This window comes from Eubalaena glacialis, chromosome 16 (genome assembly GCF_028564815.1).
Source record: "Eubalaena glacialis isolate mEubGla1 chromosome 16, mEubGla1.1.hap2.+ XY, whole genome shotgun sequence".
In the NCBI taxonomy this organism is placed as follows: Eukaryota; Metazoa; Chordata; class Mammalia; order Artiodactyla; family Balaenidae; genus Eubalaena; species Eubalaena glacialis.
In genome coordinates, this window is record NC_083731.1 from 89,224,450 (window position 1) to 89,242,364 (window position 17,915).

At 40.3% G+C, this 17,915-nt stretch overlaps 1 protein-coding gene across 4 annotated transcripts in view; it reads left to right on the forward strand.

Annotated features, from left to right (window-relative positions):
• The window catches only part of ZDHHC20 (zinc finger DHHC-type palmitoyltransferase 20), a 72,002-nt gene that overhangs the window by 32,542 nt on the left and 21,545 nt on the right, over positions 1-17,915 (forward strand). For all 4 annotated transcript variants that reach the window (XM_061171175.1, XM_061171172.1, XM_061171173.1 and 1 more), the window contains exons 4-7: positions 4,476-4,596; positions 12,919-12,988; positions 14,298-14,330; positions 14,921-15,041. In XM_061171175.1, the coding sequence (XP_061027158.1) occupies positions 4,476-4,596; positions 12,919-12,988; positions 14,298-14,330; positions 14,921-15,041 (345 nt within the window). The remainder of the gene's footprint in view (positions 1-4,475; positions 4,597-12,918; positions 12,989-14,297; positions 14,331-14,920; positions 15,042-17,915) is intronic.

Here is a 17,915-nt window from a genome sequence, read left to right on the forward strand (position 1 = left end):
TGGCTCTGCCTGGTCTGCACTTCACGTGGATGGAGTCATACAGGACGTGTGCTTGCGTGTCTGGCTTCTTTCATTAACGTTCTCTTCGTGTGCCATTCATCCATGTTGTTGTATACAGTTGTGGCTCCCTCCTCTGCTGTGTTATATAACACAGTTTACTTATCTGGTCTACTGTTGATGGGCATGGGCCGTTGGGCAGCCTGCAGTCTCAGGCTGCTACACATAGGACTGCCATCAACATTTTAGCACATGTACGTACATACATAGTTCTTAGGGGCAGATGCCCAGGAGGAGAATTGCTGGGGGCTGCACGTACATTCAGCAGTAGTGGGTAACGCCAAACTCTCATTGCCCATTGTTTCTACTGGGGGCTTTTGTTTTAAGGGATAATGTAAACCACTCATCACGCTTACTGTTTCTTCAAATATATTCTTCAAACATTTGCTAATAATTAGTCAGCCCTTAAAGTTATATTACAAATTGCCATCCATATCTTAATCTCAAGTTGAAAAGGACCTAATTTTATCTAATCAATTACTAGTAGTGATGGCTGTTGGAAACATAGCATGTGTGAAAGTAAATAGTTTTTATTACAGGAAATAAAAAATATAATAAGAAAAACAATTGGTAATACTTTTGAGAAGCAGGATAGTACAGAGGTTCAGAACTCAGCCCCCAACTCCAGACCGCCTCGTCTGCCTCATGCCTCTGCGTATCTAGCCGCGTGACGTTGGACACGCTCCTTAGCTGTCTGTACCTCAGGTACGTCCTCTGTGAAGTGAGGGTAGTAGTCGTATGCACCTTATTGGATTGCTGTATGGGTTAAATAAGTTAATCATACGTACATGTGATTGATGGTATTTATAATGATATATAATTAATGCTATAGGGAAAGTGCTTAAAAGAATGCCTAGCACATAAGTGCCATCTAACTTATTTTTTTCTTTTTTGGTTGTTGTATTTGCAATGTTGTACCCATTTAGCATTTAGCCCAGTGCTTAATTAAGCCTTTACGTCCACGCCATCCTTCATGCTCCCCTATTCCTGTAAGTGTAACTGTAAGTGTAACTGACAGCCTGTGTCCAGTGGCCCTTCTGTGGCACGATCTACCTTCCCTGTCATGGACCTTGTCATCTAGTATTGTAATTGCCTGCTTACCTGTATGCATCACCTTATTAAGTTGTCGGTTGTTTAAGGGCAGGGATCATTTCTGTCGTGTTCTCCACTATATCCCTCTCCCACTATCTGGTACATAGTGGGCATCAGTAAGTATTGAATGGATTGATTATTCAATCATGAAGGGCCAGCTAAGCTAGGCTGCAGTGACAGCCAGGAACAGGAATGTAAGATTATCTTTCTGAATAAGCTTACTCTGGGCTGCCTGAGTAGCTCTTGATAAGAAATTGCATAGTTGTGAGATAGGTGTTCATGACCGCATTAAAAGGACTCTAAATGTAGAGGCTTGAGCAACACTTCGGGCTTGGATCTAGGGGGATTGGTTGGGTCTAAAAAGCAAAAACATTTTTAGGGAAGTTAAGTTATAAAGGTAAGCATTTTTTTTTTCATTCTTTCAGGCAGCAAGTATTTACTGAGCATCTGCTCTTTGTCAGACTGTGGTGGCCTCTGGGAGGAAAAAGAACAAGACAAACATGAAATGTTATAAATCGTGATACATGTAGAAAAAGAACGCGATGATGTGGCAGAGCATAACAATAAAAGCTATTAGGAAAAAAGCTATTTTAGATAGTGTGATCAAAGAAATCTCTGAAGAAGTGGTATTAAAGCTGAGACCTGTATAAGTTATCTCTTCCACTAAAGGATAAGCTTTTTGAAGGAAGGCTCTTTGTTATTTACTGCTGTATCTTCATTGCCTAGAATCAGACCTAGTATATAATAGATTGCTAAATACTTGAATGAATGAATGGTAAGGAGGAAGCAGCATAAGAAAAGCTGGTAGGCATCTTCCATCACTAAGTGTCATCTTTCTAAAAAGAAAATATGGTTCCGTCGCTTCTCTGGCATTCCTGCAGAGGTTGCCAGTGGGCTGGTCATTTGCCTGGTACACAGACCCTTCACGAGCTGAAGTCTTACTTCATGTCCATTGCTTCTTCCTGGAACTCTGTATTCAAGTAGTGTGTTGCCCTGAATATACTATTTTCACCTCTTTGTGTTTTCCATATGCCGCTTCTTTTGCCAAAATTTTCTTTCCTGCTTTGTCTTCCTGGACGATTCCTGTTTATCTTTCTAAACCCCGTTTAGGTACCACTTCTTCCAAGAAACTTTCATTGACAGCCCTCACCCCTCCTGAGGGAGCTTTGATCACACCTTGCAAAGAATTGCTGATTTGTAATTCTTTGTTTACATGGTTAACATTCGTACTGAACTATAGGAATGTGTTTCTGAAGGCAAAGGCTGCATTTTTATTCATCTTTGGATCCCTGGTACCTGGGACAGTGCCAAGCTCTTAATTGGTGTGTAACAGATACTTAAATTGAACCATTCGAACACTAAATTTAAGATAATGGCATTTCATAGTTTGAATTCTGTTCAGTAGTATTTAATGAAAAATAGACAGGAATAATTTCAAAAATCTGGTTCATTTTAAGTTTTGTTTTGTTCCATTCCTCATCGAAAATCCTGGTGTCTCTTGAGATTTTCCTTTGGTTTAAGCTTTTCATAATTTATAACCATAGTTCTTACGGAAAAGTAATGATTTTGAGGCCTGGCTAGAAACAGTTCAGCCCAGGAAAATTCTGTTCAGATTTTACAAGGAAACTGTAAAATTTGATTAGAGCATCTTTTTTTCCAAATATATATTTAACGTTATACCATATGATTTTTATTCTCTGTTTTGAATGTTTCAGAGATGCATCATGTCAGGGAAGAACTTTCTAGCAAGTTACAGTTCTCTTAAAAGAGAATGGGCCGTCTTACAAAGTAGGAAAGTATTTTTGTACCTGAAAGTATTCGAGGGGGTGGATCTCAGAAATGTCTGAAGATTCCAGCCTGCCTGGGAGTTTAGATAAGTGACCTCCAGAGTCTCCACTTTAAGATTGTGTGTAATTTTTTCTGATTTTTTTCTGTCCTGTTCATATGTCCATGTTACTTCTTGTCCTTTATAAGTAAATTGGGGATTTCTTGTGTGCCATCAAGATTTAGTTGTGGGAGCTAGGCTAGGTAATCTAAATGGACTCTTCTACTTCTTAAGCCATCGTGTTTTGGTCAGGTTAGAGTCACAAGTCTGTAAAAAGAAAGAACACGTATTTCACATTAGCAACACAGAGGGAAACATACTAGCGTAGAACTCAAGAGACTTGTGTTTTTATATCAGCTCTGCCAGTAACGCTGCAGCCTTAGAAAATTCCCTGAGCTGCTTGGGGTCACAGTTTCCTCACCCCAGAGCTCTTAATCCTGCCTGTGCCGCACTATCGCCCCGTTTGTAACAGAAGAGGCTGCATCAAGAAGGCAGTGCCATTATTGACAATGAGGCATTGAGAGTGTGGAAGCCTTGGTACTTGAGTTCGCAGGTAGACCAAAATACTCAAATTTTAAAAGATAAAGTTTTAGTCATGACTCCTTAGACCTTTTCAAGCAAAACCCTGTAAGTAAATAAAAATTGAGGAACAGTATTGTTAGAGTATGAACTATGATCAAGGACATGTCTAGGCCGTTTTTTTGTTTTTTAAAAAAATCTGTGAAATAAAGACCAATAGAAACTGAAAAAAAACTCTTGGTTACATAAAATAGAGGCATAAAACTGAGGTCCTGGAGATGCTGGGATGACATGAAAAGAAGAGCAACTGAACAAGTCCTTTGTAGGAAAATGCTATTTAAAGAAGTAGGCTGCCCACACACGGGAATTAGAACTTCAGAAGTGGAAACTGGAAACAACTCTATAAAGGAATCTCTCCTTGAGAAAAGGAGATTGTGCTTACCTTGGCAATCCTTAATAATTCTGGAGAAAGCACCCTGATGATTAGCTTTTTAAAAGCAAAAACAAAGTAGTAAAAGAAGGACTTGTTGTCCTTATTGAGAAATTTGGCCAGAAAATAGTAGGGCCCCATGCCTGTGATTTAGCCTGTTACACAAAGCAAGTGACTCTTTGGACATCCTTCCATATCTCTTGACACTAACTTTCAAACACCAGAATTTTTACTAACAGAAAATATATATTAAGCCCTTTTTGATGGGGAAAGTTAATCTTCTCTGTAAAAAACAAAAATGCAGAAAAGATTTAGTTCATGTTCTTTGCCATCATTAGTATGGAGGACAAATATTTCTCAGTCTGTCAAAGGTATGTGGTTTTGTTAAAATGTGCTTGATTTAGCTTCCTAAACAAATTCGAAGACAAGTTTTGCCTTTATAGAAGGAAATATTTTTGTTTTTTCTGTTCTGGATAAAACTTTGTTTTTCTGAGCCTGATAGTTAATAGTCATGGGATTAAAAAGAATTAATAGTTATTTCTCCTTTTATAGTTCTGCTTGTCCAATTCTGAAAAGGAACGTTACGAAAAGGAATTCAGCCAAGAAAGACAGCAAGAAATTTTGAGAAGAGCAGCAAGGGACTTACCTATCTATACCACATCAGCTTCAAAGAGTAAGAAAAACAAATCTTCAGCTTTTCTTCCCAAAGAATTTTTAAAATATGGTAATTTTTGCCAAGATATATTTGCATGATTTGACTATTAAGTGGATATTGTGGTTGCCACAAATAACATCTGTGGGAACAGGATTTTCATGTGTTGTGTATCTTACATGGTATTTCAGATGACAGGTATGTACATATGTTGATATAGATTTTTTAAATGAATTTATTTATTTATGGCTGCGTTGGGTCTTCGTTGATGCGCACGGGCTTTCTCTAGTTGCAGCGAGTGGCAACTCTTTGTTGCGGTGCACAGGCTTCTCATTGCGGTGGCTTCTCTTGTTGTGGAGCATAGGCTCTAGGCACGTGGGCTCATTGGTTGTGGCACGTGGGCTCAGTAGTTGTGGCTCACGGGGCTTAGCTGCTCCGCGGCATGTGGGATCTTCCCGGACCAGGGCTCAAACCGTTGTCCCCTGCATTGGCAGGTGGATTCTTAACCACTGCGCCACCAGGGAAGTCCCCTGATATAGATTTTTTAAGGGGCTCACTTTAATGTGGATCTCTTTTTTCTGCATTTCTTTTTTTTTCCCAACTCAATCTTCATGGGTAAAAATTTCATGTATAATTTTTAGTAAACCATCATTTGGAAATCCTGGTTTGCATTTGAATATTTTGTGTCATCACTGAGTAATCTTTTAAAAAATCAAGAATGTGCTAACTTAGAATGGGGAGAAATAAAAGACATCAAGGGGAAGAAGCTTGTTCAAGGTTATAAAGCTAGTATTCAGAGAGCCAGAATTTGAAGTCAGGTTTGTCTGGTTCCGAAGCCGTGTCTGTTCCACTGGCCCCCTTGACGTTTGTGATTGCAGCAGCTTCCTTTTCTCAGGGGCAGAGCCTTACTGATAGGGATGGACCTGTGAGCGGCCAGACTGGTCATTTAAGTATAGGAAATTGTTTTAAATTATGTATTATACATCTCACTAATTCATGCAAATACCAGATAATGGTGATAGCTAACAGTTATTCTGACCCCAAGTTCTTTACACATATAGACTCATTTAAACTTCACACCAGCCTGCGAGGGAGACACTGCTCTCTCCATTTTACAGACGAGGGAACGGAGACAGGTTAAGTAACTTGTTGAAGGTCATACAAGTAGTCATACAGGTAGTATGTGAAAAGGTGCTCTGCCTATAGAACCCCTATGCTTCTCAACTCTGAGGGGAAATAAAAGGAGCTTTACCTTTGTATAATTATGTACACATTCTGACTTAAAATTTTAAATTTGTGCAAGATTTTAGGAGGGGATATTTGACCGACATTTAAATTTTTCATGCATTTCATATAGGCACACCTTGGAGATATTGTAGGTTCGGTTCCAGACCAGTGCAATAAGGTGAATATCACAATAAAGCAAGTCACATGAACTTTTTGGTTTCCCGGTGCATATAACCGCTATGTTTACACTGTACTGTAGCCTATTGAGTGTGCAGTAGCATTATGTCAGAAAAACACGTACATACCTTAATTTAAAAATACATTATTGCTAAAAAATGCTAACCATCATCTGAGCCTTCAGCAAATCATAGCAGTAATATCAAAGATCACTGATCACAGATCATCATAACAAATAAAATAATAATGAAGCTTGAAATATTTTGAGAATTACCAGAATGTGACACAGAGACACAAAGTGAGCAAATGCTGCTGGGAAAATGGCACCAGTAGACTTGCTCGATGCAGGGTTGCCACAGACCTTCAATTTGTAAAAAAAAAAAAACAAAACAAAAAAACGCAGTATCTGTGAAGCACAATAAAACGAGGTATGCCTATACTATCCCTTTGCATAACCAATATATTACCGTATAGAATGAAAACATGGATTTCAGATCAAACCCCAGCTTTTCCATTGCTAGTGCAATGAGAGTCACTTAAACTTTCTAAGCCCTGGTTTCCTCATTTTAAAATGAGAATAATAGTCTCTAAATCTCTGGAAGTATACATAAATGAGACAAGCACTTAGTATAGATCTCAGTGTACAATAATAAATTTTCAGTAAATGAGAGCTTATTTATTTATTTATTTTTAACGTTTATTTATTTTTGGCTGCGTTGGGTCTTCGTTGCTGCCCACGGGCTTTCTCTAGTTGCGGCGAGCAGGGGTTACTCTTCGTTGCAGTGTGCGGGCTTCTCATTACCGTGGCTTCTCTTGTTGCGGAGCAAGGGCTCTACGCGCGCCGGCTTCAGTAGTTGCAGCATGTGGGCTTCAGTAGTTGTGGCGAGTGGGCTCAGTAACTGTGGCTTGTGGGCTCTAGAGCGCAGGCTCAGTAGTTGTGGCACACAGGCTTAGTTGCTCCGTGGTATGTGGGATCTTCCCTGACCAGGGCTCGAACCCGTGTCCCCTGCAATGGCAGGCAGATTCTTAACCACTGCGCCACCAGGGAAGTCCGAGAGCTAATTTAAAGTAATCCCTTTTTATATTCAATTATAAAATGTCTAGTTTACAACAGTTGTTAGTAGCTGCAGTTATGTAGATAAGATTTTTTTTTTTTTTGGCCGCGCTGCGGGGCATGCGGGATCTTAATTCCCTGACAGGCGAGCGAACCCGTGTGCCCTGCAGTGGAAGCGCGGAGTCTGAACCACTGGACCGCCAGGAAATTCCCTGGGTGTTTTTAACCCAAAGTCCCAGGATTTCAGAGAATTAATGAAACCGTGAGATTAAACACAAAATTTTGGGTACTTTTTGAAGTAGCCTATTCTTTTGATTTTCAGAGCAGTACCTATGCCCCAAAGAGTTAAAAGCTGCTAATGTAAAAACTTTACCCTTAAAGCTTTATTACTTTTCATTAATTTTAATGGCTTTCCACTACTCTGAAAAATACCCTTCGTCTGTTGAATAGTGCACCAGAATTTTGCTGAGCACTTTATGGTGATTATTTACACCCCTCTGAGACAGTGCAGCACTTATCCCCACATTAGAGACGAAGAAGTGAGACACAGGGAGGGCCCTGAAGTCCCCGAGTGGCAAGGTCTGGGATTTACACCTTATCTTCTGACTGCAGGGTCCCTGCCCTTGAGCACCATTTTATACTGCATTTCTACTGCTTAGAATCCCAAAGAACATTGGGGGTTTTTCTTCTTTTTTTCTTATTATAGAAATAATATCATGCATTCTTTAAAAAATGAAATTAAAGAACCACATGTTATAGAAAGTGGATCTTTCTTAGACCAGAGATTAGTGAAAGTGGCGGAGCTGCCTTCATGGAGGGGCATGGGGACTGTCACTGAGCTCCTTTTGTGCTTTTCTGAACCCCGTGGACATCTCATCTATTAAGGAAACAAAATGAGTCTTTGTAAACCTCTGCCCTCCGCAGTCTGGATACAACCAATGTCTCTCTTTAGCTTTCTCCTGCTCCATTTCCCTGTGTCAACTCTGCTAAAACTCTGTCCTTCCCCACCTTTTATTTTTACGTCTTTTTCTCTTCCTAGAATGATTATTTTCTCCTCCCTAAATCTACTTTAAAGTTTTAATTCACTGTCCAACTTTCTTCACCCATTTCTGTTCACTTAAACAAGAAGAGATTTTTAAAATCTTCTCTGAACTTCTCACATTCTTACCTTGTAGATCTCAGTTCACTGTCTGCTGGTTGTCTGTGCTCCTCACACCTTGACTCTGGCCTGAGGCTCTGGCCCTGGGCTCTCCGTCCATGGCCGTAACACAGCAGTACGTCACCCCCCAGGCCCCCAGGAGGCGTTTGTGGGGTGAATCTGTTCCTGGGTGTTCTCCGTAATGGCTGCTTATACACTTGAAAGATCTCCCTAGTTTTCTCCCCTTCGCTAATCTTTCCCATCCTAGAGGCTCACTTTATGTTTTATCAAAAATAATAATATTATTGTAACGATAATAACTGCTTTACTGGGAATTTGATATGTTCCAGATTTTTTTTTTGATCTGCACAATAGTCCTTTGCGCTTGATATCATTTGCATTTACAAAAGAGGAAATTGAGGCTTTCAGAAAGTGAGTTACTGACCCAAGGTCACAAGCTAGTAAGTAGGAGAGAACCAGTATGAAACATGGCGGCAGAGTCCCAGCTGCCTCCAGGCTCGGGGGCTGCCCTGCACCTGCACACACTTGGCTGTCCCTCAGGACCTCGCTTCCTTCTTGGGGTCTGCATTCTTGTCCTTTATTAAACTTGCATAAAGATTGCTGACCTTTTTCTTCCCTTCTCCCACAGTTTGCTCCTAAAAATCTTGCTTCTTCACTTAATAATTTCCAACCCATTTCTTCCCTCTGCTTTCAGGTGTACTTCAAAGTGTATCTCCTCTTAAAAACAACAACAAAAATTTGGTTCTGACGTGTTCCAACTACCATTCTATTTTCTCTTCCCTTTGACTGTAGGTCCCCTCGTAAGTCGTCTGTACCCTGGGCCTCTTTTCCTTCCCAGCAGATTCCAGGCAGCTGGCTTTCATTCTTCCTAACCAAGTTCGGTGGCTTTTTGTCATTCTAACTGCTTGAAAAACTTTCTTCTTTGTGCTTTTCCATTGTAGTTGTTTTTGCATCTTTGAATGTTTATTCTTCCTCCTACATTTTTTTAACCCCACTTTACAAGCGTGCCTTGTCCCAATTCTTTTTGTACTGTTCCTTCAGCTGTTTTTAACCATGGAATTCTGACACCACGATATTGTGATCGTTGGTTCACTGTGTCTCAAACGATTTGTTTTCTTTAATAGTTTTCAGACTGAGTTATCTTTTCTTACTGTGAACTAGCAGACTGAGGGATGTTGTCACACGAGCCTGCGCTTGCTGCCCAAACCCTTCCCTGTTGTCAGGCAGAGGGGTGGACTGCGGCTGCGCCTTCAGAGGGACGAGGCTGCCTTGCCCTCCCCCAGGGCCCTTGGAGACCCTTGTCGGGGCTTTGGCACTCCGCTTGGCACGTGCGCCCGCTAGAGCTCCATTCTCGTGTCTCCACCTTCCGAAGGGTAGCTGTACCTGAGTGACCCGTTATCCCAGTTCAAGTCAAGCAAAACCTAACACCGTGGGGGCAGGAGGGAAGTCTGTCTTGTTCAACTTTATATTCTCAGCATGAAGCCGTGTTTGTCACAGGGTAGAGACTGAATATTTGTTGAATGAATGAACGAAAGAAAGAAAAACAACCTAACCCCCCTCCCTCCACCCGCCACCATCAAGCTTGTTTCTGTCATTGGCAGCATCATTCTTCTGGCCACCCCTCCTGGAAACCGCAGTTTTCTTTGACTGCTGCTTTTACTTCAGTTCTTCTATCTACGCAGTCATCAAGACCCTTAAAAAGGCTTCTTGAAAAGTCTGTTTAGTTTCATCTCATCTCAGAGCAGTGGCAGAGTTCTGAGTGGAGGAGATGCGGAGGGAAAGGAAAGTAAGACCCTGGGCTTCTGGTCCCCATCTGACCGCTCAGAGAGAGAGAGGGAGGGGGATGATCTTGGGCAAACTACTTTTCTTCTCTTTAGGTTTTGGGGTGTTTCTAACCTAAAAAATGAGAGGTTGAGTTAGGAGACCTCTCAGGTCCTTTATATACCTGCTCTGCTTTTTCTACCTTGTATGGTTTCACTTCCCTAGTGTCCAGTCTAGCCAGGGTACTACAGAAGGCCCTCCGTAAGGTATAGCTTATTCATTTAATAAGCGGGTATTTGTATAAATTCCTTTCATCTTGAAGTTTGGTTTAAATTATAAAAGTAATACAGGAACATGATTTTAAAAAAATTTTTTAAGGATACCAAATGAGAAGTGTCTGCCCCTCACCCTGGCATTACTCCCCAGAGGTTGCCACCCTTCTTGTATATCCTTGCAGAAATTTTTTATATATAACAGAATATTGCAAAACTTACATACAATCAATTAACATTTTAACAATGAGAGTGGATAGGTATTAACCAGTACAGATTTGGTTACCTGGGTAGCTTGCCTTCTAGCAGGTGTAACTTCTAACACTGCTTCAAAATAACACTTTGTGTCTCCCTTATATATGTTAATTCAAGTCTGAAGGTGGATACATTGTATTGGGATGTGTAAAGAGAAAAATACATATATTCTTCTCCCCCTCAGAGATATGAAACATGCTGCATATCAAACTATTCTGCAGTTTGCTTTTTTCCACTTAATATGTTTGCACTTTTCCAGTTTAGGATATGTGTCTATTTTGTATGGAGAATTCTTGTTAAAGTCTACGTAGTGTATCGTAAAATGCTTAACTATCTTCATAATTCGTTACTCCTAGTGTTTTGTTATTGAAACCATGTTGTGGTGAGAGCGTGTCTATAGAATAAATTTTCTAGCGGCAGAGATCCCGGGCAGAGAGTGTGCATGCCTTACGCTTTTAGAGATACGGCCAAATTCTTTTCCAAAAACACTAACACATGACGTGGTCCATCTACTTTTTAGAGGGTATGTTTAATTTAAATTTTTATTTGAACCTGTTTTCTGTGCTGTTACTGTGTTTGTTAGCCCTAATGATCACAAGTAACAGACAACAGCTTAAGCTTTTTAACTCCCCCTTCCCCGCAAAAGAAACTAGCATAACATACAGGCTGGTGTAAGAAAGTGGTGGGTGTTTCCTGTGCCCCAAGGGCAGGACTGCAAGGAAGAACTGGAGCAGAGAACCGGGAGCCACAGGGGCTCCTGCAGCTGTCCCTGCTGCCCCCTGGCATCTGCTCCCTTTCTACACTGTTGCCCTTAAAGTGATTTTCCCTTTCTTACCCCATCCACGTGGCGAAGCGTGGCCATCGCGTGTTACTCACTTCCACCCCCTGAGATACAGCTCACTGCCCCTCAGCCCTGATTCGTAGGCGAGAGCGTGGACCAGAAGCGGGAGGTGGGTGGCTTCACACAGTCCAGGTAGAAGAAGGGTCTGAAATCATTTCCTGGAAAGAGAGCAGCCTACAGACCAGCCGGATACCCCCAAAAGAAGTCCACCGCACTTACAGTAGATCCCGTAGAGTATTTATTAGTCAAATGCTCTAAATCTGTGAAAGTTTCAGCTCTAGTGAAAGACCCATAGTAATTTGTCTTGTTGCCAAGAAGCATTTGTTTGCTTTGGAGGCCATGATATGGAAAAAGGTTAGCATCTCACTGTAATTTTATTATTCTCTATTCATCCAAAATAATGGTTTGAAAGAATTATTGATTTGTGAAGTCTTGGGACATTTCCCTCATAAATCTCAAAGAACTATTTTGTCACTTACTTAGATTTCAAAAACCAGAACCTGAGGCTCTGAATGTTCTGCAGGTTCTGGTGGAGCTCTTCGTTCAGTTGGCTTTTTGTTTTTGCCTGTGCTGTGTGGCATGCAGGATCCTCGTTCCCCGACCAGGGATGGAACCCGCACCCCTGCGTTGGGAGCACGGAGTCCTAACCACTGGACCGCCAGGAAGTCCCCTCCAGTTGGCTTTTTTTCTCTCAGAGTACTTGAGCGGAGTGGGGAGGACAAGCCTTGCCTGACCCAGCTTCTCTGACCCTGCCTCGTGCCCTCCTCCTTTCCTCTCTGCTCCAGGCACACCGGCCCCTCACTGTTCCTGCACACTGAACACCCTCCCACCCGAGGCCTGTTGCCTCTCCTCAGATTCCTCTTTCCCCACAGATCTGTGTGACTGACCAGCTCCCTTCTTTCAGTTTCAGTTTTCTCAAATGACTCTAAAATTACAGTACCCCAACTCCCCTTCCCTGCTTTATTTTTCCTGTCAGCACCTATCACTAATATACTACTTACTTTGTTACCTTGCCTTGCTTATTACTCCCCGTCTTTTTCAATAGAGTGTAAGTTCCGTGAAGGCGCGGATTTATGCCGAGAGCAATATCTGGCCCCTAGTAGGTGCTCATTATGTTCTGAATGAATGAAGATACAAACTGTATATATTAGAATTTAGTGGGAAGAAGTTTAGAGTTTTTTGCAATAGTATGTTTGCAATTTTGCTATTTATCTGGGATGGGGTGGGAGATAATTGAGAACGTTTTGATATTTTACTACAGACATCGTGGTACAGTAGGAGAAAATACTTGATTTAGGTCTTAGTGTATCTGAGTTTTGCCGCTAAACTACATGTTTGACTTTATACCAGTTCCTTATTTCCTTGGATCTCCTTATTCATCTGAACATTGCTGGGCCAGCTACATTTCTGAGGTTCCCTTCTGCCTCCTGACATGTGGATTTCATAAGCTCTCCAATGAACTTTGGTATTATTTTAAAATTATTAGTTGTCAGTTTCCTAAAGTTGTTTGTAAGAAATGAAAGCAAATTTTATAGTCAAATTAACTCAACTCTAAACATACATTCTTCAACAACTTCCTTTTAATTCTTAAATGTAGCCGTCAGATATTGTGAAAGATGTCAGCTGATTAAGCCTGACCGCGCGCATCACTGCTCAGCATGTGACATGTAAGTGTTTCTCTTTGGCTTTCATTTAACCCCAGTACTGGAACTGGAGATGGGAGAACAGAAAGTGAAGGAACTTAGCAAAAATACTGCATCCTCTCCCATTATTTGCTCTGTATGCAGAGCTAACATAAATATGTATATAGCTAGAATATACTTTGAAGTAATCTTTGATAACAGTTCCTGTACCAGTTAGAATTTTCTTTAAGTATGTGTACTTCTTGTGCATATGCTTAATGTAATATTGATGACCAAGTAAGTAATACCCCCCTCCTTGAGAAAGATAACTTTAATTCCTGGATTAAAAAGACCATCATGACACTTTTCTTGTTTTTATTATTAATGTTGGTATTAAAGCCTAACAAACCACAGAAATATTACTTTCTTTTTTTAATATTTATTTATGTATTTATTTGGCTGCACCGGCTCTTAGTTGCAACACGCAGGATCTTTAGTTGTGGCATGCAGGATCTAGTTCCCTGACTAGGGATCGAACCCTGGTCCCCTGCATTGGGAGCATGCAGTCTTAACCACTGGACCACCAGAGAAGTCCCATTATTACTTTCAGTTACCACCTCTGAAGTTGTTCCCCAAAAAATTTCAAAGATTTTATCCCTTATGCTCTTGTGAGAAGGTAGTGTGTTGAAAGAAAGACCCCTAGTATGGGAATTCCAGTGAGTCCTTGAACTTGAGTGAGACAAGTCATTTAACCTTTTGGGTATCAGTTTACGTATTTGTTGTATTACTTGAAATGATCCATTGTCTAACTTTGTGCAAATATACATTACGTATACTGGTGGGGAGGCAAATTTGGGGTTTTTTTTTTCTGATTATAAAAATACAGTGGTTCTTATACATGGGATAGAATTGTATAAAATCTGTGGAAAAAAATAACCACCTACAAGCCCATCAGTGTTAATATTTTAACAATATTTGCTTCTAAAGTTTTATCACTTGCACATGTTTAAAATAACTTTCATTTTACTTTCCTCAGCTGACTTTGTAAACTAGATCTAGCTAATGTACCAAGTGCTATATGCACCATATCTGTATATTAAAATGTTATTTGATGTGGTCCAAGTCAGCTGGCTATGCTCAGCTGAATTCTCAGTGTGAAAAATCATTACTTCTTACCTACAAAAGTATTTGTGGAAATAACAGAAATTGTCTCTAACCTAATGTCTACTGGGTTGGTTTTTCTAAGATGTATTGCTAAAGGGAAAATTTTAAGTAAAAAAAAAAAAAAAATTATCAGAAATTAGAATCAGGGAAATTTTCTACATGGATTTTCTTATGTTCGTTTGTTTCTTAGGTGTATCCTTAAGATGGATCATCACTGTCCTTGGTACGTATAAAACCCAGAGGAAATGACGTGGCGGGGAGAGGTGGGAGGGGAGTATTTGGAGTGGTTACCTCAGCATTCCTAAATGTTGAAGGTCAGGTTAATTACTCATAGATATCAAGATTGATCTAGTTTTATGTTTCTGCTACATGTTTTCCTTTAAAAATATATTCTGATGTTATTAACCCAAATAATTGTCTACTAAGAATTAACATTGAAATTCCAAATTCCGTACAGAATTTATTTAAAACACACATCCATAATTAAGACACTGCTCCCTACTTCCCAAATGACCCATTTTCTAGTTATAGTGATTTTAAGTTTTTTCATCTGTCCTATTTGTTAATTATTATGGTAAAAAAACATTACATTTGCCATCTTAGCCATTTTTAAGTGTACAGTTCAGCAGTGTTAAGTACGTTCACATTGTTTTGCAGCCAGTGTCCAGAACTTTTTCATCTTGCAAAACTGAAACTCTGTACCCATTAAACACTCCCCACTCCCCTCCCCTCAGCCCCTGGCAAACACCATTCTAGTTTTTGTTTCTGTGAGTTTGTCTTATTTTTACAGTGTGATTTTCTTTATTCTTCTAGGGTGAATAACTGTGTGGGATTTTCTAATTACAAATTCTTCCTGCTATTTTTATTGTACTCTCTATTATATTGCCTTTTCGTGGCTACAACAGTTTTACAGTACTTTATAAAATTTTGGACGGTAAGTCTTTTTTTCTATCTTAAAACATATATTTAGGACTTTTTAAGATGCTATTTCATAAATCCTTCATTCTTTATTATAAGTAGACGTACTTAATTTTACTAGTTAGAGTTTATAATGGCTCAGAAGACAGATGGAGTTAAAATTTACCTTCATATATACATGTTTGTAAATAAATGAATATTAAACAGGATATAGTGAGCTTCTTTTAGTAATCCAAACTGTTTCCAACCATACTATCAGTTTTAGGGAAGTAATTACTTTATTTCAGATGATGAGACTTACTGCCGTTTTACAGTAATAAAAGTGAAATCCCCAGCCCCAGGTAACCACTAATCTGTTTCCTGTCTCTGGAGATATTAATCCTTTTTCTGTTGTGAGTTGCAAATGTTTTTCCACAATTTTGATCGATGTCTTGTAACCCTGTTTGCTTTTGTTTTTACTAAATCAAAATTTTATATTTTTAAAGCAGTACTTTTAAATTATGATTTCTGGCTTTATTCTGTTCACTGTAAATTTATACAGATATTTACCCAGCTTTTCTTCTGGCATTTTTATTGTGGTTTTTATTCCTCCCTCCATTTAAATCTTTGATTTTGAAGGTGGGGGTTATTGTGGTTAAAGGTACTTTTGTATTTACTCTTCCTAAAAACCCTATGAAGGTATTTTATTTTATTTTATTTTATTTATTTATTTTTGGCTGCGTTGAGTCTTTGTTGCGGTGCGCGGGCTTCTCATTGCGGTGGCTTCTCTTTGTTGCACAGCATGGGCTCTAGGCGTGTGGGCTCAGTAGTTGTGGCTCACGGGCTCTAGAGCGCAGGCTCAGTAGTTGTGGCGCACAGGCTTAGTTGCTCCGTGGCATGTGGGATCTTCCCGGACCAGGGCTCGAACCCATGTCCCCTGCATTGGCAGGCCGATTCGTAACCACTGTGCCACCAGGGAAGTCCCTATGATGGTATTTTAAAATGTAGGTTTTATTATTATTCAGGTATGGTGAAGCTGACAGATCAGGAGATGATAACCATTGAAAAGATAGTTTGTTACTCACAGTTCCAAGGGAGGGTTCATGCCACCCCGTGCAGGGCCACACAGGGAAGCACCAGAGTTGCTCAGGAAGCAGAAGGCACAGGGCCCATGGGAAAACATGGTGAGGCAGGGTAAATGCACTTAGGGTTAGCTAGTTTGAATAATTTCAGTGGTCTCTGAGGATACAGGCTGTCCCTGGTTGTCTGGTGTGATTAGGGCAGGGTAGTATTGCCCCCTGGAGTGTGAGAGCCAGAGAAAGGAGGTGTTTTGGAGTATGGGCTCTGGATTGATTAGTTTGTATATGAGAGGTACATTCCTTGCTATCTCTGTAAGAATTGGATGGCCCTGGGAGAGGCACTCTCTCCCCAGTCAGCAAGGCTCCAGATGCCAGAGCATCAAGAATACAGAAAGGAAGAAAATATAATGAATGCAGAAGGAGCTATTATTATTCCAGTTTTCAGAGTTGGAAACTGAGGTTGGAAAAGTTAGGTAACTAACAAGGTCACATACTTAATAGTATAGGAAACCAAAATTTTAACTTAGATCTTTCTCTTCCAACATCCAGATACTTGAGTCATCAAACAGAATTAATTTTCCAGGAAATGTCTAATACATTTTAGAAGGATTTTCATTAAAACATCATTAGACTTTTAAAGTTTGGGTATTTAAAACCAGGGTGTGCTAGCACTTGCAGTCCCTCTGTGCATATTAGAAACGAGCACCTCAGTTCTGTGTGCTATCAGCCTAATGAATTTTAGCCTCTGTTGTTCCCCTAGTTGGGCAGCTTTGTTCAGTTTACAACCTACTTCACCATACTCAGTGGTCCTATTTAAATGAAGATGAGGGAATTCCCTGGTGGTCCAGTGGTTAGGACCGCTGCTTTCACTGCTATGGCCCCAGGGTTCAATCCCTGGTTTGGGAACTAAGATCCTGCAAGCTGTGCAGCACGGCCAAAAATTTTTTTTAAATAATAAATGAAGATGAATCTGTGCCAGATGAATGAAGTCCAAATTGTAGAATTTCCCATTTCTTTATCAGAAACTTACGTTTGCATGTAATGATTTATTAATTAAAAAATAAATATTTTAAAACTTTTTGAGGGCTTCCCTGGTGGCGCATTGGTTAAGAATCCGCCTGCCAATGCAGGGGACACGGGTTCGAGCCCTGGTCTGGGAAGATCCCACATGCTGCGGAGCAACTAAGCCCATGTGCCACAACTACTGAGCCTGCGCTCTAGAGCCCGCGAGCCGCAACTACTGAAGCCCGCGCGCCTAGAGCCCGTGCTCCGCAACAAGAGAAGTCACTGCATTGAGAAGCCTGCGCACCACAACAAAGAGTAGCCCCTGCTCGCCCCAACTAGAGAAAGCCCGCGCGCAGCAACAAAGACCCAACGCAGCCAAAAATGATAATAAATAAATTAAAAAAAAAAAAAAGTTTTTGAGATTCATCATGAGTAAGGAAAGACTAATAAACTTAAGTCTACTTTTTTCTCCATTCTTCAACAATTACTATGTGCCAGGCACATATGTTCTAGGCACTTGGAATATATCAATATCCAGAAGAGGCAAAGAGATCGGTCTTTGTAGAATGTACTTTTGAGAAAGGGGAAACAAATAATAAACATAATAAATAAGTAAATTATATTGTATATTAGAAAGTAAATGCTGTGAACAACGAGTAGAGCAGAGTAAGAGATTTCACAAGTGTGTGGGGAGGGAGGTGTGACGGGCGCAGGTTATAGCACTAAAGAGAGTGATAATGGCAGACCTCCGTAAGAAGATTAAATTAGAGCAAGACTTGAAGGAAGTTAGTGGATATCTGAGATAAGAATATTTATGCGGGATTTCT